General features: G+C 42.0%; 3 protein-coding genes across 6 annotated transcripts; 1 reads left to right on the top strand and 2 right to left on the bottom strand.

The window, feature by feature from the left end:
• Positions 1-1913: 1913 nt before the first annotated feature.
• Positions 1914-7559, top strand: LOC115671347 (probable LRR receptor-like serine/threonine-protein kinase At4g29180). Of its 4 annotated transcripts, none has more exons than XM_056321094.1 (12): positions 1914-2181; positions 2523-3448; positions 3743-3881; positions 3971-4042; positions 4164-4235; positions 4312-4392; positions 4513-4658; positions 4977-5194; positions 5453-5597; positions 5703-5765; positions 6569-6758; positions 6919-7559. In XM_056321094.1, exons 1-12 carry the CDS (start codon positions 1988-1990, stop codon positions 7355-7357), a joined length of 2685 nt encoding a protein of 894 aa, XP_056177069.1. In that variant the 5' UTR covers positions 1914-1987; the 3' UTR covers positions 7358-7559. The 4 variants fall into 4 exon arrangements, with proteins under 4 accessions (XP_056177069.1, XP_030448753.2, XP_030448754.2 ...); XM_030592893.2 differs by having other exon boundaries at positions 1963-2181; positions 2414-3448; XM_030592894.2 differs by having other exon boundaries at positions 1964-2181; positions 2414-3448; positions 5471-5597.
• A 5229-nt stretch (positions 7560-12788) lies between these two features.
• On the bottom strand, positions 12789-14233 carry LOC115671249 (transcription factor RAX1-like). The gene is made up of 3 exons (XM_030592759.2): positions 14034-14233; positions 13783-13912; positions 12789-13643 (listed from the first exon to the last, which is right to left on the bottom strand). Exons 1-3 carry the CDS (start codon positions 14167-14169, stop codon positions 13088-13090), a joined length of 822 nt encoding a protein of 273 aa, XP_030448619.1. The 5' UTR covers positions 14170-14233; the 3' UTR covers positions 12789-13087.
• Positions 14234-21576: 7343 nt separating this feature from the next.
• LOC115671311 (zinc finger CCCH domain-containing protein 20-like) lies at positions 21577-23365 on the bottom strand. The gene has a single exon (XM_030592846.2). It carries the CDS (start codon positions 23304-23306, stop codon positions 22302-22304), a length of 1005 nt encoding a protein of 334 aa, XP_030448706.1. The 5' UTR covers positions 23307-23365; the 3' UTR covers positions 21577-22301.
• Positions 23366-24251: the final 886 nt, after the last annotated feature.

Here is a 24251-nt window from a genome sequence, read left to right on the forward strand (position 1 = left end):
GACTAGGCGGCTTAATCTCGTGAAAGAAACCAGACCCGTGACTTGTTGACCGAATTGTTACTTAGACTCTTCAGCCATGGTTTCCTTTTCTACTTTCTCGGAGTCTACGGCTTGAAATAGGAAAGTCCATCAGAATGGCCAACGTGGACATTGAGATAGACATTGACTCGGTCAACAATGGATCAGAGAAAGAAGAAATAAAATATACGGAATTATTCTCTGCTTTATTTGATTTGGCTGAGGAGATTAGGAAATTGAGGAAAGTCCAACTTGGACTTTGGGTTGACCGTGTCTCACGGATTTGTATTCCTAATTGAATTCGGCCAATGGATGTCCCTTCGGAAATATAAATACTGGAACTCGGCCAGTAGACTATGGAGCAGTGAAGCGCCGTTTAAACGAGTGCTCGGCAGTCGTGGGTCTTTCTTCGACAAATTACATCCAAGAATTCGAGTGTTCAAGTCGTGAAAATTTTGTGTGTTAAGATTTGTGTACAATTCCTTCGTGAGATTGAGAGATTATTTCGTGAGAAATTGTGGGGTTAAACACTGCGTGAGTTATTGGGTGTAATTGGGGCTTGGGAAATACTTAGAGTGTTTGAGTGACTCGAGTGTGGTTGTAATCTCCGTTGTATCGCTGATCAAATGAATTTTCGCTCTGCCGTGGATGGAGGGTCACTGACGATCGAACCACGTAAATCTATTGTCCGATTTATTTTTTTGTTCTGTCAAATTTATTGTGCGATCGCTTGACTTCCGCAACACTAGGTTCCGCGATTTCTCTCTCTCTCTCTTGTTCTTCTTTTGGCGGGAATTTGGTTGGGAGTTGATGAGGAAGCTCCGGGAGCTGAGGTTCGAGTTTTGAGCTTCTCAACTCGTTCGACCAAAAGTTTTGGCAAATTGCAGATTGCTCCCCAACTTTTCACCTTATTACGTTTTACTCCCCTAAATTGGACAATGATCAAATGGGAGAGGTAATATATGCCCATTTCATTGTGATCAAATGATATTATCTCAAATTACTCGGTGATGTATTCTTTTGTTGTTTACATGAGTTGACAATATATGCCGCGAAAGAGAGTTAAATGTCGAAAATATCGAAAATAAATCAATTCGACATGCTTAAATGTCAAAGCATCAACTGCTAAGAGACGTTTTATAGAGTATGTACTCAATTTTAAGACAGTCTAATCATCAAGACGAAACGAAAAATTTTGGATAAAGAGTCCGTCGATCATTTCGCTTGGATTATGTTTTTCATTCCCAGTTCTTTCTCCTTCAATTCTTCTGCAACAGTAGGTGTCGGCGATGGAATGTGATCCTTACATTACCAGCTATATAGCTTCGTCAAAAGGTTTGTAATCCTTGTTCATTTGATTAAGTATTCGTGCGACCACGATGCGATAGACAGTATATGCGAGCCCAATACACGCTAATCTTAAAATATGTCGGTCTCACGTGAAACCCGACCCGCTTGATCGAGCGACTCGCGAACGTTGAGCTGAAAAGCCAACTGCACTAAGTGGATAACCTATCTCCTTCCTCCGCTTGCTCACACTTTCTTATGAGCTAAGGACATTATTATATGGCGCCGTGGTTCTGGACCCTTAACTCCTTCAGCCATAGCTGTTGCACCGAGCTTCATGATTCATGCAGTATTTATATACAGCAAGTTGACCTTTTCTTTAATCTTATCTGTACTTTTATTTTCGCTTTTCGTGTGCCCACTGCTTGCCGACCTAGCCGCTGTTTCGTGTGTTTGATTAATGAAAAGAAGTCATTTTCACAGCTTTTCGCATGGACAAATCAAACGCATGAACAAGTGGGTCAGTCCGTATCCCATCAATTGTCAATTGTTTGACCAGGACCAGTGTGATGTGGTTCTCCAGCTCAGAGATCTGATAAAGCAAAGAAAAAGATTCAGTGAACGGTCTCCTTTTCTTTGTTTGGCTGCGCTGTGAAGAGCAAGCAATGATTTTCGATATTTTATGTGCACGTGTAGCAAACTGGAGCCTGATGAGGCAAATGAAAGGAACAAGCATTCCGGTATAACATCACAGTGTTGCAGAAGTTTCAGCCATGCTGAGCTGAGAGATGATGGTGGAGATGTCAATTGGTTCCATTCGGCTGCTCTTTCTCTGCATTCTCACTGCAATTCCAGCAAATGGGCAGCTTCAAACAGGTCAGCAAATGGCTTAGTTTTCTTCTGATTTCTATTTGATTGAGGAATGGAACCTGTTCCTGCAAGTTGCGATTTTACGTGAACCGTCTTGTGATTGATGATTGTAGGCAGAACATGTTAGAATAGGCTAGTGAGAAAATGGATGTGGTGTTGTGGTCGTGGTTAAAGATCATTTGGTGTTCTTTCTTTTAAGCGTCTGCAAAATGTTTGCTCTGTAATTTGTTCGAAATAGGCTTCATAAGCATAGACTGTGGCGCGCCCGCGAATTTCAAGTACGTCGACCTGGACACCGGAATAAGTTACGAGTCTGATGGAGCTTACACCGACACCGGAACAAACAGGAACATCTCTTCTGACTATGCATACCCGAACAACCCCAATCTGCCTCAGCCGCTTTCGGATCTCCGAAGCTTTCCTCAAGGAAACAAGAACTGTTACACCTTAAGACCTGCTGCAGGTAACGCCAGCTTGTATTTAATAAGAGCTAGTTTCTTTTACGCAAACTATGATGGACTCAACGATCCGCCTCAGTTCGATCTCTATCTCGATGCCAATCTCTGGATAACGGTGAAATTCAGCAACGTTTCTGACATCGTGACCCCAGAGATTATCAGTTTTGCATCATCGGAGGCTATCTACGTTTGTCTCATGAACATTGGTGCGGGAGTTCCTTTCATATCGGCATTGGAGCTTAGGCCGCTGAACAGTTTGACATATGACTCCGAGTACGGGAAACCTGCTTCATTACTTCTCTTTCAAAGGTTGAACGTTGGCTCAACGAAGATAAGTGGCAGATACAACGATGATATGTACGACCGCGTTTGGGCTCCTTATGTTTCCCCTTCATGGGAGGCAATCAATACTTCGTTGGCAGTTAATACAAATGAAAATGGCTATGAAGCGCCTCCTGAAGTCATTCAGACAGCTGCTAGGCCGCGGAATGCGAGCGAACCCTTGGAATTGCGCTGGACCTCAAGTAATGCAAGCGATCAGTTCTTAGTGTACTTGTACTTTGCCGAAGTTGAGCAGCTTCAGAAGAACGTTTCAAGAAAATTCAATATATCGTGGAATGGATCTCAAATCTTTGGGCCTTTTAGTCCGCGCTACCTCTATTCAGCCACGATTTCTAATTCAAAAGCCTTGGTGGGAGGTGAACATCGAATCGTGATCTACAAAACAGCGGATTCGGCTCTTCCGCCCATACTGAATGCTGTTGAGATTTACAAGGTGAGGTTGCTGGATGAATTGCTAACAAACAGTGAAGATGGTATGTTCTCTTCTCTTAGTGTCTGAAATTTTGATTCTGCATAGCCTATGAGCATATTGGAATCAGTAATGAGGACTAGTCTCAAGGAATGGTTAACTAGCGAAAGCAATTGAGGTTGAATTAGCTTGAGATGTGAAAAGAAAGGAAGAGCGAAAAAACTGCATACTACTGCAGAAATATTGGAATCAATACTTATGTTAAGGCAATTTCATGGCTGTTTAGTATATGCTTAAGCTAGACATGAAAGTCTACACTACTTTCTATCTACTCCATCGCATCTGATACTGGATACAGTCAATGCTTTGCTTAGTGTCAAGACAACATACCAAATAAAGAAAAACTGGGCCGGCGATCCATGTGGGCCGAAGAAGTTCCCATGGGAAGGGCTCGCATGCAACTACAGCAGTTCGATTCCCCCTCAAGTAATCTACCTGTGAGTTCTTGTGGCACATTTGGTCTGGGTCACATTAACCTTTTGGGGTGCAAATTTTAGCCTCAGCATATCTTCTATGATGTATGCAGGAACTTAAGCTCGAGCAGATTGAACGCGGCAATTGCTGCTGCTTTTGCAAAACTTCTATCACTGGAATCCTTGTGAGTGTACTAAGATTTCCATATAGCTTGGCCGTAATATGCCACAATTTGGTTTGCTAAAATGAACTTTAAGATTCACTTTGTCAGCTTGTAGCATCTCAAAAAGTATTGTCTTGTTTAGGGACCTGTCGAACAATAGCTTAACCGGACCAGTGCCTGAGTTCTTGGAAGAACTCAAAAACTTGAAGTACCTGTAAGTAGACAGAGTTATCTTCATCTGCGATATGAGTAGATACACTAATTGTATGAGATGATTACTTGACTTTCAGGAACTTGAGAGGCAACAATCTATCGGGAGCTGTGCCTAAAGCTCTTTTAGAAAGATCGAATGCAGGGTTGCTCACGTTGAGGTTGGTATGCTCCTTTTGGGTCAATGACTGTCGTGGATGAACCCATTCTTTTCCCTCCACACGTTTCCGTCCCATATTACCAATTTTTTTTTCTATGAACTCATTTTCCTCTCTTTTCAGTGTCGATGAACAAAACCTTTGTGGCTCTGCTTCTTGCAAAAGGAAGAAGAGAATCGTCATTCCCGTTGTTTCATCAGTGTTATCAGTGATGGCCCTATTTGTTACCCTGGTGGTACTCTGGCAACTAAGAAGAAAATGGAAATCAGGTATTGATCTCCTTTTCCTTTTCAACTGAATGTTTTATAGCAAGCTTTAGAGAGGATGTGATGTGGTGCTAGCAGGACTTAGACATCATAGATGCACGGAGACAGACAGTCAAAAAGGAAAACTTTATGATTGTATCAGCAACAATCCTTCTTTAAATCAATGGCACCGTCGATATGATAACAGTAGTAAGTCATCAATATGGACATAGAAAAGGATATCTCAGCTAGGCATTGAAGTTAGATGCATATCTAAAATCCCGAAAATAGAATCATGTGCCAGATTAATCAGAAACTCCCGTCCATGTCAAATCATCACAGGAACAGTTTCTACAAATGAGGGAGGAAGATATTTAGCATCAGAGAAGAGGCATTTCACATATCCTGAGGTTGTAAGCATGACTAACAACTTCCAGACAGTTATTGGGAAGGGAGGGTTTGGTGATGTCTACCTCGGCATCATGAATGAAGGAATCCAAGTTGCAGTAAAGATGCTATCTGCATCGTCTTCACAAGGGCCCAGAGAATTCCAAACCGAGGTTCGTACTATACTCTTAAAAATCAATGTCCCTAGCACATTCGAAAAAGCCTAAATGCCACACACAACACGCTGAAGTACATTAAAGATAGTACAGGTTTCATTGCTAGCCGCAAAGACTGATTGTAGATGATCCCTTTAGAGGTCAATCCATCGAGACAAAAGAATGTATAAACTTGTATCGTTTTCATGCAACGAAACTATTGTTTACAGAATATCATCAATCTAATCTTGAAGAATGTTATCTAAGTTACTATAGCTGCTGGTCCATCTGCAGGCCGAACTTCTAATGAGAATTCACCATAAGAACTTGGTCTCCTTCATTGGATACTGTGATGAGAGCAACAACATGGTGCTGATATATGAATACTTGGCTAAGGGCAATCTGAAAAATTATCTGTCAGGTAATTCTACCAAAACAAGAAAGAAATTCTGGGCGAAATATAATTATAGGCTTATATAGTATCATGCCAGAACAGTTAGGACACTAAAGCAATCTTCTCCTGCAGATTGTGATTCACGTACATTGAGTTGGGAATCGAGGCTTCGCATCGCAATGGATGCTGCACAAGGTTAGCTTTTCTATATCATATCAAAGCTATAAAAACAATCTACTCAGGTCCTCATACCTTAATGGTTCGGTCACATTCTTTTGCTAATGAACTTGAACTTAAGACGTCAATTCATGAAATGCCACCAATCTTTTCCTGACATCGTGCGTTTCTCCTCATGTTTCATCCTGTAAGTTCTTCTGAACATTGTTGCTTACCAAATGTCAAGTCACTAATCCAAGTTCCACCAAATGCTCATGGTTTTCTGTAAGACTAGTAAAGAAACACGTGCATTGCACGTAAGGAATGCCGTGACTTCAAAGGTGTATGAAAACATATATCCTATAAGTGAAGTCGAGTCCATTGAACTTTAATGTGGTTGTGCGGTAACCTTAATTTCAGAAGAAGAGAAATCTGAATCACGCGACAAAACATTCTATTTGCAAGAAAAAATCAGCTAGATTTACATTGAGAAGGTTATGCTCGATGTGAAATTCATCATCCGAAATAACGGACGAATTCGAGTTCCTTAAACATCCAGTTACGACAAAAGAACATGATAATGGCTTTAGTTCCTTAGTATCCAATGTAATCAATCTTTGTATTCGATCTATGTGCAAGTAAGACCTCATACATCTGTCGGTAATATACTTAAACATTAGATGCCTACTACTTCACTGAAACGAAATAATCAGGACACTGAAAAGATGGCATCAAACATTTTCAGTAACGAAAAGAGGAGTAAAAATCATTTATATATCATTTGATTTATGATCCATCTTTCTTCCATTATAATAAACGGAGTTTCGGATGTTGGTCTGCAGGACTCGAGTATTTACACCATGGATGCAAACCGCCGATTGTTCACAGGGACGTGAAGACTTCCAACATTCTATTGAGCGAAAGCATGGAGGCTAAAATAGCGGATTTCGGACTTTCCAAGGTTATCCCCAGTGACGGCCTTAGTCACATGACGACTTCCGTCGTGGGTACAACCGGATATCTTGACCCAGAGTGGGTATTACTGCGTGAATGTCACTGAAACATAAAGCCTTCAGCTAAAGAAACATTGATTTCTGCTGATATTAGCTTTCCGTGATTTCAGGAATACAAAGCATAAATTATAACTAGGGCTATCTCTGATGGTTTTCTGAATCTCGTCCTGTCTATGCAGGTACTACATTTCTCGCAAATTGAATGAGAAAAGCGATGTCTACAGTTTCGGGATTGTTCTGTTGGAGCTGATCACGGGACAGCCCGCGATCATCAAAGCCGAAATGGCCGTCCACATTCTGGAATGGGCGAGTCCTTTCATTCAAAGAGGGGATATCCTAGACCTTGTCGATCAAAGGCTGCGGGGAGACTTCGACGAGAGTTCAGCGCGTAGAGCGGTAGAGATAGCAATGGCATGCGCAGCATCCACGTCCCTACATCGACCGACCATGAGTTACGTGCTGCCAGAGCTTAAGCACTGCTTGGAAATGGAGTTGTCCAGGGGTTTGGAAAGGACTGCCGGACCGAGGGACGAGGCGATCAGCATGACGGTTTCGACTAGTTCGCCGGAAATTCTTTCGACCAACTTTGATTCTATGTCAGCTATTTCGCCAAGGTAGCGGATTGAGTTGGAATGGCCACGGATTTGATAGTTGTATTCTTAACCATTGTAACGTTTGCTGTGAACACTCTCACCAGTGTCAACCTTCTGTCATTAGAGGCAAATAATGATGATAATGGTTGCAATTACCCGTTTGTGTGTATATGTGTTATCTGGGATATTAAAGTTTGTGAATGTTTCTTTTCTTGAACCCCACTTAATCAGCTGTGCTTCAATTTTTTTTTTTGAAAACTGTCACTAACAGTTCGTAAACTTTAACCTAATATGCCATGCCATGTTTAGACTAACTTGAACTATTTATAAATATTCAATCTAGTCCCTAAACTTTCATGTTGCTCAATCTAGTCCTTCAACGTTCCATAACGAAGTCAAATCCGTCTTTGCTACTATTCACAAGTTTTCATAATTACTATACTACCCAAATTTAAGAATATGTTTCATTTCAATCTATTTTCTTAATTAAAAAAATGCTATCTTTTTAATACCTTTAAAGTCTTTATAGATATTATGATAGTTTGGTTTAGGTATATTCTAACTTATGATGTCTATAACAATAAAATAGAACCTCATTTAGAGTTATATTGGGTTGACATTCTTGCTAATTTTAATAATAAGTGTTTTCATGAAGATATCTAAAAATAATATTAATTCATCTATAAATAATCGTACATCTGAATGTTGTTCCTAAATTTGTACATAGATAAAATTTTCATGCTTTTGTGTTTCGTGTTTTTTAAATAAATTCAGTTAAATCTATAAATAAGAAAACCGAAATAGCATGGAATTCAACCCGATACAACTCTAAATGAGGTTCTACTTTTACTTTGATAGAGATCATGAGGTAAAAAATAATTAAATGAAACTATTGCAACATTTTTTTTTTTGGTAACCCGGGAACCCCCGCATGGCCGACAGCCGGAGAGGTAAACCTGGGGTGACGCTAGCGCAGGACCCACCACCACGACGTCACGCTTAAGAATCTCTTACAACAACGCTGGGATTCGAACTCCTTCCCTTCGTGAGGGGAAGAGAGCACACAGCCGCTGCGGGCGGTGGTACTATTGTAACATTTATAATGACCAAAAATGTAAAAAAGTAACAATAGATTGAACATTAGAAAATAGTTCAAGGACTATATAAAATAAATTAAAAGGACCCAATATAAGTTTATTGTTTTCAGTTCATGAAAAACGTTTTCTATAGATCAATTAGTTTTTCATTATCCAAACACCGGAAAGTTGGAAAACAATTATCCGGAAACAGTTTCCTTTCAAACAAACGGACCCTAAACATGGATTAGAATAAAAATTGGCAAAGTAATTAATCTACTCAACAAAAAATATATGTATGCTCAGGTGGGGCTGCGCCATCTCTTGTGACTGATCTCAGTGCACCAACCAAGCAACAGCAACAACAGCTGATTCTGATCCATTTACCTGAATACTACCACGCAATACTCTTCGAGTGCACATATTTTTTTTTCCTGATTGTCCATGTCAACAACGTGTACAACTACATTTGCTGTCGTACATAAGCCCCTGAGCATGACCGCTTTTTTCTTGTATTGAAGCAATTCAAATACGATGTCAAGAGAACGCCAGTTTGAGGTAAAAATCTGGGGTTGACGCAAGTTCGATGGACTGAAAAATTAAGGATAAGCGGTTCCAGGTTACTTACAAGTTTCAAATGAAATTTGGAACCTACCCTCGGGTATAGGTTCCTCATTTTTTGAAATCTAGAACCTACCCGTCGGAACTTGAAACTTATCCTATCACAGGTTCCAAGGTCTAACAAGTTCTTTTTTTTATTGCATTTTTAGTTAAACAAAATAAAAATGAACGCAACAATATTGAACAAACTTATCATTCATCAAAGAGAATACAAAAGACTAGTTTTCCTGGCATTACGGTTCAAATAAATATAACTAAAATGAAAAGTTATTGCGTGAATCAATACTAGGGGTGAGTAGTTCTATGTTCCGTATAAGTTCTACCCATGATAATAAGTTCCTCATTTTTTGGAACTTGGAACCTACATTATCATAGGTTTGAGGGTCAGTTCCAGAGTCTACTCAGGTTCCACTTGTATTATTAATTGAATAATTACAGTGAATCATTACCTTTAATAATCACCACTTACTACTATGATCCACTAACCACGACTTATATTTAGACGCACGAAAAATATGAAACATTAACAAGTCATAAAATAAAAGCTCAGACTAGTGGTTCCGGATCATACGCTAATCATCTAATGCCATGAAATACCGCAGGATCACGAGAAGACATGTTCATGTTTCAGGTTCCACCTATCTAGAATATGAAATCTACCTGTCGAAATAGGTTCTCTAATTTTTAGAACCTAGAATCTATTCTACATATCTTGAAATTTAGAACGTACAGATTCTCATTGATCAGGTTCTCCAGTTTCAGAATATAATCAGGAACCATGCTCACCCCTATGAAAAACCACCCTTTGAACTGTATCTGGGTTTTAACCTGCGAAAGTCAAGGAAACAAAAAACATTAATGGAGCGCACCCAGAAAGTCCTCATCCCTCCATCTTTTCCATCTTTCTTGCTTGTCGTTGAAAACAAGGCAAGTGGGCAAATTTTCAAAACAGTTTTTAATGGATCCTTCCACATCAAGCAATAGGGGGGGTGGTGATGATCTTCTTCTTCTGAACGGAGGAAAGTTCGAGGAAGCCGAGGGTCTAAAAAGCCCTATAGTTGCAGAGACGGACTAATCGTCAGTCCACCACCCCAGATGCTGCCTTTGACTTTGACGAAAGGAGGATGATGATGCATGGGATTGGAGCCATTATATTTAATGCTGGACAGGAGAGGAGAGGAGAGGAGACTAGTAAGATTTGGACTCCTCAAGCTCACTTAAATGCTGCTTAATATAATAGTGAGCAAGGACTGACCTGCTGTGACCCATTTGAATAAGGGAAACGTTGCTGTTGAATTGAGAAGAAAAACTACTTTTCTTTTGTAAAAAGATTGGATGGATGATGAGGAATTTCCCCGCTCATGCAAAGAAACTCGGTCTCTCTGCCCTTGTTGAATTATCTTAGATCTTACCATTCCAAGCTTGCTTTTCTCTAGAGAAAAGTTGGACGATTGTGATCTGGATTGGGACTTTTTAACGAAAGGAGATTTGACCATGTGTGGCTACAACACATAATCGAGACGCGCGAAAGAAATCTCCATATTGTAAGATAAAGCTCAAATTCGAGTCCATGGACCTATCAGGTTAGAGGGTCATTCACTCAAAACTTAAATCAATTAGTTATTGGCTTACTACGATATATTATTGGTTCATACCACCACGATTCTCTAATGTGGGGTTTCGTCTAACCCCCTCCAACGAATGCACCTCAATCGATCTCCACTCGCTTGTGAGCCTCGTGTGCTACCACAACAACCATCATCGCCAATCATGGACTGTGTTGCCACCTCATAACTCTTGCCTTCACTCGTGGTCTCTCTTCAGCCATACCAACCATGATAGCAATCTTTATCCGACAATCGCCTTGATTACGAGATTTCTTCCTCGAATTATTTTCATCAAATGCCGATACACATCGGGAGTGTCGACCAATCAAACACTACTCCGGTTGGGACATGCATCACAAGTTCAACTACCTATCATCGAGAGAGCCAAAATCCAAGCCCAATGATACGTGCAGTTAAACTCATCGTACTCAAAAGTTCAAGCTTATAATTATAGGTCAGCTACATGATATTAAGTCATCAACTACTTCCCAAACTTAACTTTTGAATTTGGCATCAACAGAATTTCTCAAACAACTATATTATTGACATGTCGATACAGTATCACACACTAATCTATGCGTGGAAAACGAGATCACCAATTTAAAATGCTGTCGCATGTCAAATGTCATACGGCATAAGCATTCATATGAACGATGTTCCCCTCTCGACAACTACATGAGGGCACGAGACAATTAATGTTGATAGATTTTTTAGTGGCTCTATTCAAATTTTGTTGGGTAAATCAAGAAAGATCGTGCAGCCTATACAAAGGGTGTCCACCTTTTCTTATTCTAATTACTAGTCTTTGTTTATACAAGATTTCCAGACGTACACGTGAGCTTTTAACTTTCTCTACGCGCTTCATTCGTCTCCATTAGGAAGTTCACGTGCAATTTCAATCGTCGAGCAAGCATGTCATTCAAGAATAAAAACCATACGTCCTAATTCGATGAAGTTTCATGCAATTTCCTCGATGATTTCGATCGTTCTTCTGCACTTTATTCGGTAATTGGGTTTTTACAAAGCCGTTGAGACTTCAACATGTATTAGAATATATTTACTTCTGCTTTAAAGTGGAATTCGGTACTTTAATTGGCCATCGATCATCCTCGATTAGTCGACCCAGAAAAAATAAAAGGCCATCCTCAATTAGACTCTGATCACTAATTGAATCCATTAAGCTTTTGGAGACCACAATTCTGCGAATAAAACACGTAACAGTCATGTGAAGCCAAATTGAGCCCAGTTTCGAAAAACTTTCGACTTTTAAAAATCTCGACATCTTGTGAACCTTGCAGATCTTGTACTTTTAACTCTTATATTTTTCATAAATTTTTTTCTAAATTCAAAACATGTTTTCATTTATAAATCACAAAGCATTAGCACCAAATGAAAACAATATACAATTAGGAGTTCGGAGACTTTGGAGGTCCATGCACTTGTCCTTTCCCCTTCCACGAGTCAACAAGCAACTTCAGTGCGACGTGGGTGTGTATTATTATATGTCTAAGTGCGGATCTTGCCTTGTCCTTTCGTAAGGAGTAATCGATTTTTTATCCGACCCGATTCTCAGACGATTCCGTGAAAACCGATCATTTTAAGCACTTCATTATGCAGTGAAATTTGATGTTCAAAGCAAACAAGCTTGTCTAAAACATAACCACCATATTCTCCTTTCACTGTGAACACTTTGAAATAGTACAAAATAAAATCCCATGTTACCTAAATAAATTTCCCTCGTAATCGAGTATCTTGCCTACATCAATTGTATCTGAACCACACTCTAATCGATAAACTTGCTCTAATTGAACACATAATTTGGTCAAACCTGCCCCGATGTGAGTTAGCTAAAGAGGAGGCGAGAGCGTCGTGGGCGAATTCGAAAAGACCGAAAGAGAAGAGCAAGCGGAGGCGTGTGTGAGGAATTCTAGATTATTAGGTTTATATTTAAAAATAAATAAGTAATAATCGGTCTGGTTTCTCTTGAAACCAGAAATCGGATCACCTAGACATCGGTTTCGCTTTTGAGGAACCGGGAGGCGGGAGCGTCTTGCTCATTTCTACTTTTCGCTTCAATATAGAAGGAGGGAGAGAGGACAAAGCATGCTGAGAGAGAGAGAGAGAGAGAGATTTACAGTCAGTCTCAGAGATATGGGAGGGAGAAGAGATGCGTTTGACTCCATTGCAGGAGAAGGGAGAAACATGCAAGCTTGATGAACCCTTGACCAGTCAGAGGCCAAACCGAAACTGGTGTGCTGACTAGAAAGTCACCCTCACAGACAGCGACGTGGCCATTGCTAAAACGCTTTAAACAAACAGCAACCTTTACTTTTAACATAGGACAATCTTGAGCCTCCACGCTCTATTTTTCATCCTGTACTTTTTCTAGCCTTAAACATCTCTCCTGAATCGTGTTTCTGATCTCCCAGTTAATCAATCGACGAGTTAAAGCTATGTCAGCCAAATGAAGCCGCTTTGTTCGCACGACCAAAACCCGTTTAGGATGTCATAATCGAAATCCAGAAAGATCTGCTCCTCCTCCTCCTCTGCATTGACTTCATCGTTCCCACGAAACGCGAGAGAAGACGAAGCGGTGGAGAGACTGGATACCTCTTGCAGCGATGTTGAAGAGGCGGCGCCGAAGTTGTTCCCACCAGTGCCAAGATCCGAACTTTCCACTGCATTCGGGGCTAGAAAGCTCGGTGCTTTCTGGTCCTGATGATCGAAGTTGCTGTATTCTTGATGGCCGGGACTCGTGTGTAACTGGGGCAATGCGCTGAAACTGCTGGTGTAGAAGCAATATGGTGATGAATCTACGATATGGTCATCGTGGGTCTCGAGCTTAGGAACGCCAGAGGCCGCACGCCCGCCCAAGTTCTGATTTTTATCGCTCCTGAGACGAGCCGTTTGTCCCGCAGAGAGGAGCTTCTTCTTCAGCTTGGTGTTCCAGTGGTTCTTCACATCGTTGTCTGTCCTTCCGGGCAGTCTCGAAGCTATTAACGACCATCTGGTCACGTCACAACAAAAGGGACACAAAATCATGAAAACACGAACCTACGGATCACTCGAAAAAACTCAAACCCGACGCGCAAATTCATTTCGTATCAAAAGTTGAGCTGAGTGGCAGCGCAAAAATTGAAACTTGCCTGCTTCCTAAGGCGGCGTAGAGGGCGAAGATGACATTATCTTCCTCCTCAGTGAAGCCTCCATGCTTGATGTCCGGCCTCAAGTAGTTGAGCCATCTCAGCCTGCAACTCTTGCCACACCGCCTCAGCCCTATTCGTAGCAGCACCGCCAACAAGACCAATACCACTCAGAAATCCCAGTATTGTACTCAGAAATCACACTCCAGTCAAAACCATACTTGCAGAAGAAGAAGAAGGAAAGTTCTCCTTACCAGCTTTGGTGGGGAGGGTGATCCAGTTACCACCAGAGCCATGCTTGTGCATGTAGCTCTTGAGTATGGCGTCCTCTTCAGGGGACCACGCCCCTCTCTTGACGTTGGCTTTGTCGCAGCAAGGAGATCTTCCCATGATTAGGAGCCCTCACCTCACTCACTCCCTACCACCACAACGGCAACAAAACAGGAGAGCGAGAGAGAGAGAGAGGCGACGATGGTAATTGACGATAGACGATTATATACACACGGACACACACAAACGAACACATGTTTAGGGACTTTTCTACGAAGCTTATCTTGACCATGATTTGACTCTTCGGTTTAATAATAAGGCTGCATTTCTTCTATCCCTTTATCCAAGGCACCAATAAAGTAGTTTAATCGCCGAACACGAACATTACTCGCATGCGAACTTAATTAAAAAAAATATAGATAATTATCCGTATTTATATATAACTCGATAATCAAAAGTCCCGAAAGAAATGGACGAAGACATACCACCATTAAAAACGAGTAATTGTACCGAGATTGATTCATAAAATTCGTCTATAATATAATTTGACGGGTGCTTTTGTCTCTTCGACAAAAGTTTATGGGTTTTTTTTGGGTCAATTAAAAAACCAAGATATGCTTATTCAACATGTAAAAAAAGTTGAGATTTTTTTTTTTCCCGGGGGGGTGTTTGTGAATAGGGTTTATTCAACATGTCTCTTTCAACTACTGTTGAAAGGGCCAAGTCATTGCACGAGTTTTCCTAATTCTCAAGCTACTTATCGTTTTTTCCCCTGTGGGTCAATGCGGGCGACGTCGTGTGTGTGGTCGGGGATAGGGGGTGTGATCGCTCTGCCCACGTTGTCCTAGGAGAGTTTGCAACGCGGTTTAATGTTATTGACCTAGGATTCGGTGAGGTGAGAAAAATGAGGATGCAATTGCAATTGGAATTCTAAACTATTTAGAACCTTCGGTGCATGATGCATTTCAAATGAGGAAGCTGGTTTTTTCTATTCTACGAGTGAATAGGGAAATCTTGGACTTCCGGAAAGTATTGTAATTTACTTGGTGTCATGTACTTCTAGACGGGCATCGCTTGCGTCTCGCTAACCTCTTCAAAGCTTGGTAAGGTACTTGGCACGGTTGGTGGCGATATATCGTGACGTGACACTCTTGTGAAAATCAATTAAGAGCTTGAGCTCAATAATTGATGATTTCCGGGAAGAAAAGGAGGTCGTTCAACTAAATTTCTGCACCGATGTATAACGGTATAAGGAAGGTTTCGTGCTATTCGAGCTACACTAAAAAAAAAGGCTTGAGCAATTAATGAAATATCCAGAATCTACATCGATTTTATTGGAATGTTAATTAGAACTACACTTGGCGCGGAGGCTGCTCCTTATGTGTGGATATATTATTTGGAGTAACCATGTCGAATTGGAAACTTTAAACTACTTAATTGGAGCATTAAGAATTGAACTACTTAATTGGGTCAGACTTTATCAACAGCTTTGGCCTTATGGAATTTATAGACTGTTAGATTCTAAAGTCAAACCTTAAAAGCCATGCACAAGTTACACCAATCGCATAAACAATTCAAAAAGAACATAGGGAAAACAAATATCATCTTGAGTTGTCAAAATCTATAGATCACCATCTTCACTTTGTGCATTAAGTTTCAAATTGCATCTTAAAATCCACACATAATTTACTAAATTGCCACTTTTTATCCCAAATTGCTGCACCGCTACTTCTCAACCTATCCACCACGAGAGCTCGCCGAGGCCGTTGTAACTAGCATTGGCCTCACATGTAAGGCCAAGAACCGCCGCGGGGTTAGCTCGAGGGACGACCTCGATCTAGCAATCATGGTTGAGCTTTGCTATAAAGTTCGCACAACTCGCCAACTCTGTCATAAAGACTCGCAATTGGTCACGACCCTCGCAAACTTGGGGCCGACCTCGCATAGCGACTGCGAGGCACGAGCTTAGGTCGAGATCGCACGGTCGCGCTGCTCAAGCGAGCTCAACACAACAAGAGACGGGGGAGCACGGAGAGGGGCGGCGGGCAAGGTGAGGGCGTAAGCTTTCGGGTCGCTTTGTGCCCCCATGGGATCGACACAAAGTGGTGGCTCCTAGCAGCGGGTGTGGCTCTTATGGCTCTTGATCGTCGCTGTGCCATAATGTTGTGTTGTAAGGAGAGAGAAGGGGTGGAAGAAGAGCGAGGGGAAGAGGTTTGGGTGTAGATTTTTTGCACGCAAAAAGGTCTTTTTAGGTCGGGAGAGATGTCGAGAGCATATTTTGAAACGTGCGGATGGTATTTGACACGAGAAAAAGAGGCGAAGATGATATTTCTAATTTCCCCTATATAAAGTACTAACATGGGGGCTAAAGTGACCTAATGAAGCCAAACCCCTTAAGGAAGACAGACTCTGTCCAAGCCCTCAAAATCAGTAATCAATAGTTTCGAGCCCAACCAAGCTTTGATTGATGGGCAAGAATTTTTGTTTAAGCCAGTTCAAATGGTGGGTGGGCCTCTAAGACTAAGATCATGATATTATGGTGTCATTTGTAATTTATTACGTCTCCCTTTCTACTCTCTAAACCGGAGCGCGTAACCTGCTTTTCCTTGATTTCCCGCTTTCTGTTGTTAGTCATGAAGGTACCAAATGTGAACTAATTTCATGAAAAGGAAGGAAGCTTTAAGCATGAAATGGAACTATTTCAGCCAGAAGAATTTCTTCCTCTATGTTCCAATAAATTAATCGAGCCGGATCTTCCAGCTCGATTCAAATGAAATCCCGTCGAAATAAGCGACACAATAGATTTGTCTTCTTTCCCTCTCGAACGAAGCTAAACGAGCTCTTATATGGACAATGCCGCATTGTTCAAACGCTTCTAATGTTTGATGAGATGCATACATACTATATAAATCAAGATCATTTGGACCGTTGATCAAGTAAATTATGTGATTCGACCTGCATAATTAATGGTTAAGATAATATGCATTCACATGGCCGATAGACTCTCTGATTCTTCTATCTTGGGCCTGACTGACTGTGGCCTGTAGATATTATAAGCATGGGCTTTGTACCTCGCAATCACGACCGAACACAGCATCTTAGCGGGGTTATGCAAAAAGAAAATGTTTGATGCAACAATTCAAGAATAATATTCCTCTACAGAAATGCAATGCTAGGTATAAAGGGTGTACAAATTTCATTTACTATACCTAAAATTACATAAATTGAAAAAAGTAAAATAGACAAATCCCATCTCTCAATCAAAACATAAGAATGACGGGAGGGCTAAGCACAGCCTCATAAACTCCAGGGGAAAAACAGAAGAAGGGATAAATTGTCCAAATATGGCCAAAAATAGAAAAAAGAAGGAAAAGAAAAAGGCACGGTGGAGATTAATCGAGCCGCCATTTCCTATTTCTTTGGATAAACTCGATTGTCAAAATCAAGATCTCATTGAATATCTCGTGATCTCTACATGTCGTGCTTAAGCAATAGGGGGTCGTATGGTTTACCTGCCTCCTTCGGTTAAATCTGCTTTCGGTCGATGAGTGCTCATTTAGTGCCTAAAAGCCAATTTCGCAGGTGTTAAACCTAACCGCCCCCTTTCTCAAAAGCCTTAATCACAGGATTAACTTGATTAACTCATCACACAATTTCAACACACAAAAAGGGGCAAAGGCCACCGGAACCCCTAAACTATATTCGCTGTGATACAATTATCCTAAAGTTTTTTATATGACACCAAAAATCTCAAACTTGTTCATGTGTGACACATTTACCCGCCGTTAAAGTTTTGTTAATAAAAACCGTTAAAAATATGCATACATGGCTTCAGAAAGCAAGCAATGTTGACATGGCACCCACGTAGCTTAAATTAAATAAAAATGACGTTTTGGTTGAAAAATCATCCGACGGAACATTGACGGAGAGTAATTGTGTCATATTGGTACAAGTTCGGGGGTTTTTTATATCACAAGAAAAAAGTTTAGGATAAATGTGTCACAGTGAACATAATTTGGGGCTTTTGATGTCACAAATAAAGTTCATGGTAAATATGTCACAGTAGGCATAATTTGGGATTTTTTTTGTAACTTTTTCCTAAAAACAGATAAAACAAAGGAGTGACATATTGAAACTAACAGCCCATGATAGTGACCTTGCTCGACCTATTTTGGGTTTCCTCAAAATTTCAATTGGTCACGATAGTGTGAAGGTGTGAGCCAGACACCGAAGAAAACCTAACGATAGCGAAAGCAGAGCAAATGAACGGAGAAGGTCCCGACTCCTGAGTCACGAAATCAAAGAGGGAGAGAGTAAAGACCGGCGAAAAAAGGACCGAAATGGGCTAAACATAACCTATTTATTTGATGAATTAAAAGTGGGTTTATAACCTATCGACTAAAACCCATCTGTTTTAGACTTTCAACTTTAAAACTTATTATAATTCCTACTTTAAGTTTTTTTTTTAAGCCCACGTCTTTAAGTTTAAGGTGACCCGTTTAAATAAAAGTGGGTTAGAATATGAATTTGTAACCCATTTTGATAGCCCTATACCCATAGTGCACAAGATTAAAGATTTTTGTACGCTTCAGTTAATTCGACGAGTGTCTTGTAGTTTCCCTGCCTCCTTTTGTCGAATTTGCTTTCGGTTGATGAGGGTTCATTTAGCGCCTAAAAGCCAATTTTGCGTGGATTAAACCTAACAGTCCCCCTTCTTAAAAAGCCTTAATCATGGGATTAGCTTGATTAATATATCACATAGTTTCAACACCAAAAAACACAAAGGAGTGACATATTGAAACAAATAGCCCATCTTAGTGACCTTGCTCGACCTATTCTTGTTCAAATTAGATCGATTCTCTCTCCCTCTCTCCCTACGTTCGATCCGGCGACTTAATTTCGTTCGAGACTCGTCATGTCTCGAGCACCCGCCTCCGATTGAGGATTGTATGAACACATCGCACCGACCATCACGCAGAATATATTTGGAGGTAGCGGAAGGAATATATGCGGCATATCTCCTTTAGAACTAAACATGTGTTAAACGAAACAAGACTAGTGGACAAACTCCTCTTGTTTCCTGGTCCAGAGGTGAGATAGGGAGAGAAAGCAATGGCATCTTCCACGAACCCTTGTTGGAATATCTCGCGAGGGTCGACTAGGACCTCTTCTTGGGACTCTGCAATGATGCGTTCACTTCACCGCTAAACATATGAAAAGGACGACTCTTGGCTCGTGAGCCCAATAATGTCGTCCTCATCAATTTAACTCTCGAATCCACGTGGTGTCCGGGCATCGAAAGAGCCCGGGGGCGAGTACTGCATAGATTGAGTCTACTAGATTGAGTCAATCGCATTCGGAAAAATTCGTAAAACTCCACATTAGGTCTCACCCATGTTTTTGAGTGATTCATCCACGATGATTAGTTCTATTCATCAAATCACCCATAGATTATGTCCATATAGAATTTCCTCCATAAAATTTTAAGTTACAACTTTTCCCTATTTAAGGCACCAATTAAGCATTAATTGCAGACTGGGCGAACCCATATCTAGAGTCCAACCGGCTGCAAGTGGAAAGCCAAGATTGGCGATACACCTAAGCCCATGTGTTAGACAATCCAATCAAAAAACTTAAGTTGATCAATTTGTGGATGTACATTTGTGAAAGGGATAGCACCAGCTCCGATACCATATTAAAAGGTTCAACTCAAAAGCTTAAACTGATAAGTGATAAGAGGCCACAGGAATAATAGTAGCATATAAAACACGTTGTTAAGCGATGTAGAATAATTATTTAAACACCAACGGGATTTCTTCGTACTGAAAATAGGCTGGAGAATTGCACCTGTGATCTTTGATTTGCAAAATCAAGTCCTGGATCACTCGACCCATCGTCGGGTAGTGAAGTTGTCCATGATCTAGAAGTACATTCTTGTCTATTGAATTTTACATGATGCTTGGTCTTTCATGGGATCTTTGGGTAAGAGTTTGAGATTCTTCCTTCGACAATGACAGTAGTGGAGAATCCGATGTCCAATTATAGGCCGGACGGTTTGTGGAAAAATTTGCGATGATAAGGTAAAAAATCTTTCCACTACCTTTGGTCGTTGAATTGGTAAATTCTACTCGGATGACAACTTTACTTAAGCTCGCAAGGGTACGTAGTGAGTCATTAAGCATTTAATATGATCTCGTCGGGGTTCATAATCCCGCGACCCCTCCTCTCCATCGCCTTTCGACGGATCCCAAATTGGAAAATCGCCGATGCAATTAAGGGCATTCGCCATAAATTATTTGTCCGGTCCCGTTCCATCACGGCTCGAGTGATCTCGACCATGCCACGTGCGGATCTCTTGGAGGACAATAGAAATACGATCTCATTCCCCGTCTTTATGGTCGCCAAGTCTTGAAAATCGAAAGGATTGAAGGGGGCGACCGGCGTCGGCAATCTCCCTAGACATTGCCATAGGAGTTCCATGCCCTCGGGCAGAATGTTCGGTGAGAGTCATAATCACGGCTTAATTTGAGCAGAGCTCGCCATCATCGTAGGCTCTCACAGTCATCCAAATTTTTATTTTGTCAAAAGAGAGGGCGGGACACCCTTCTTTAATGGGGGACCGAACTGGAGAATTTATTGAGGGAGCCCCCAAAAGAGCCATAGCGGTAAAGACTCTCCACATTACTCAAACCAAACTTTGTTGAATTGTCCCCTCCACCGTCGACATGAATCATCACCTCCCTTTCTTTACGTGTAAACTAGTGTCTTTTGCCTCCAAGAGGTTGGCTGCGTTGGTAAGGATGTAGGACTTGGGTCCCAAGTCTCAAATTCGAGTTCCCTCTATCGCATGGCCTTATCATACTCTTAATTTACTTATAGGCTAATTTGTAGGATCAGATTAGCTCTCTTCCGATTGATGCCTGACCGATCGGACCCTTGTAGCACGGCCAGTGCGAGAGTCCGGATTATAAAAAAAAAACCTAGTCTTTTTGGCACCTCGTTATGCTCGTGCGCAACATTGAATAAATATGTCAAAATCTACATTTAAGAAAAATTTACAATTAGCATATGTCTGTTTCGCGAAAATAACATTCATAAATATATTTAAATATAAATTATTATCAATAATTAAAATTTTTATTATTGACTAAGTAACGATTATTTTACAAAAAATTTAAAAGTACTATTTTTCCACCAACCTTAATTTATTAAAATCCGTAATTTGTTTATTAACATTTTTTTATCGATAGTTTAAAACTTTTGAAATAATTTCGAAAGCAACTAAAATAGTGTTTTGACTCGGTTTTTATCCTCGAAATCTACATCTACATTTCGTCATTTTGTTCTTCCACAAAATCAATTTTGCATCAGAGTGTAATACATTTTGTATTATTACATCCGAGCCGGTTCGGTCCGCGGCGGTTCATGATATTTTCGCGCGTCCGGACTCATAACACACATTTGAGAGAGAACTTTGAAGGACGGCAAAAATATTTAATCCCACAAACAAATGAAAACCCTACTACGAAAATTGGCATTATAAAAATGAAATCTTTATCTTACAGACATGAACTCCCCACAGTCCACACATGGAAATCACTTCAGTAACGATAGACTCTTTCATGAACTCAAAAAGCTTTGGATGGGTTCTGGCCAGAGAAAAGAAACCGACCAAAAAAAAAACAAAACCGAAGAGGAATTAGTAGACCATGATCTTCTTCTTCCAGACGAATATATACCCAGACAGAATCAGTAAAGAAATCTTAAAACCTCAGACATGTTTTTTGAGTCACGATACCAGATGATGATGATTACTAGAATAGAAAAAACCCTTTTCAAGATCGCTGCATCAAGAGGACATGACCATCGACGATGGCTCCTGCGACCTTTTCTTCTTCTTCTTCTTCAGTCGATCCAAAAAACAAACAAGAAACGATCGAGGAACGGAACGTGGAATCAACCTGCAATCAGGAGACCTTCTGCAATTTGGGAATCGGGCCCTCGTCGAACACGAAACGTCGCCTAACCTTCTGTGTTCTGTCTCTCTCGATCATCGTCTTCTTCTCCTTTGGGAACTGGAACCAACTTCCAAGTTCGCTTCGGCATGCCATCGAATGGCCGCCGGTTACCATATATATGTACAGTAGCTAGAGTCCGAAATCGTTTAACGGTTTACCCTGTTTTCCCTCTCCTCCGTTTCAGATCCTATTTACAATGAAGAGAGAGGGAACACGTAGACAAAGATCCCGCTCTCACTTGACCAGGTCCGACACCCACCATACATCCGGGACGGATTCTGGTCGGACGGTATCCAACGAGCTCTCCTTGTTCAGTTTCTCGAACATCTTGGCCCTCAGGTCCCTGCCGGACTCCACCCTCTCCATCGCCGGCTCTTCCTCGTACCCGCTCTCCCACGAATCGAGATACCCGATCCCGCCGCGCGCCGTCGGGGTGGATTGGGTGGTCGGCGTCGTGGGCATGCTGTAGAACCCGGGTCGGATTCTGGGGCCTCTGGGCGACCCGGAGCTGGACCCGCCGCCGCAGGGCATGGACTTCACCTTGTCGAGCTGCAAGTTCCTGAGGGAGGCGACCATCTCGGCCACCGGGTCCGCCCGGAACGGCGACCGGGACAGCGACAGCGACATGGGCGACGCCGGCGGGGACGAGGACAGCGACTCGACGCTCCGCGGGCTCTGCTGCCCGGGCACGACGCGCAGCTGCTCGGCCGTGTGGGCGAAGAAGCAGACGCGCCGTGTGCAGTTGAGCCCGTCCTTGCAGGGCTGCGTCCTGTACCGCGAGGGGTGGAGCCAGCACTCGAACACGCCGTGGGCGAGCTCGCAGGCGTCTCCCTTCGGGCAATGCCCGCTCCGGAAGTCGGGGCAGGCCGCGCCGGAGTACCCGTGGCGCCGCGGGTCGCGCCGCCGCGCCTTCTCGCCCGGGTGGGCGTAGGGGCACTCGGTCCAGTCGTGGGACTTGCCCCGCGTGCACCGCCGAACCTTGAACTCGTACATGCGGAATTGGTCGGACGTGTAGAGGTCGACCGGCGAGTCGGGGCCGTCGGAGTCCGGGTCGGCCTGGTGGCGGCGCAGCGCCGCGATGATATCCTGCAGGTAGCGCGGGCTAGCAGCGGCGGCGGAGGCGAGGTGGTCGGCGTCGAACTGGGAGAGGATCTCGTCGGCGGGATCGTCGAGGGATGGCCACGGAGGAGGGATGCGCACCGTGGGGTGGAGAGGGTGGCGGGACTCGCCGATCATCATTTTGGCGGCGGAAGATGGCGGCGGATGGGGGGAGGCCCGTGGTGGAGAAGCTGAAGCAAGCGGTGGTGGTGGGCATATAAAGCGCCAGGGACTAACCCTGGTTAGGTTTTGGCTCAACCGTGGTCAGGGTTAGGTTAAAAATGCTTCGGGGAAGAGACATCCCGAAGTTACTGTGGCGGATTTGACCGAACAAAAAAAAAGTTACTGTGGCGGTCCAAAAAAAAAAATTAATCTGCCGTGGGGGGTGGTTTGTGTATGATGAAGGGGTTGGCCTTAACTCTGTTCGGGTTCGGTTCATCCGTGGTTAGGTTAAGAATGCAGTGGGAAAGAGAGGTAATAGAAAGTCACTGCGGCGGTCAAAAATATCGGTTTTGAGAGCGAGGTAATAATGCAGTGTATGCGGCGGTCAAAAATATCGGTTTTGAGAGAGAGGTAATAATGCAGTGTATGGCATTATACCAATGGCTTTGGGGTCGCCGCGCGCATGTAAATTCAGTGCATCTCGATGTTTAGATTATATGAATCTCACGTTATCGATCAATAATAAAAGACGAGATGATATGAAGCACGCGTGACATTACGAGAGATGGAGGATGTTCTGCTTACCTCGACAAATCATTTCTTCCAATGTCGTATAAATTTTATTTTACGGATGATTCGATAAAAAAATGCATTTTAACTTCATTCTGAACATGACACGCGGGTACAATTGAAAGGAATCGTTTTAAAAAGCCTATGTTCTGTGGAGTATATCGATTTGATTTGGTATAACGAGTTGCTATGATAGTTATCATGTGCTCAAGATTTAGTCCTTGATAAAGGAAATTATTTTCCCTTTTGTATATGTCTACACTATGGTGCAAAATTTATTGCAGAATAAAAGAGGAGAACAATTAAATTGAAAGAGAAAAGGAATGGTGAGGAAAGCCTATCCATTTTCCGCAT

This window comes from Syzygium oleosum, unplaced genomic scaffold (assembly GCF_021117445.2).
Source record: "Syzygium oleosum isolate NSW1041296 unplaced genomic scaffold, Sole_v2.1 Sole_v2.21, whole genome shotgun sequence".
NCBI classification, from domain to species: Eukaryota; Viridiplantae; Streptophyta; class Magnoliopsida; order Myrtales; family Myrtaceae; genus Syzygium; species Syzygium oleosum.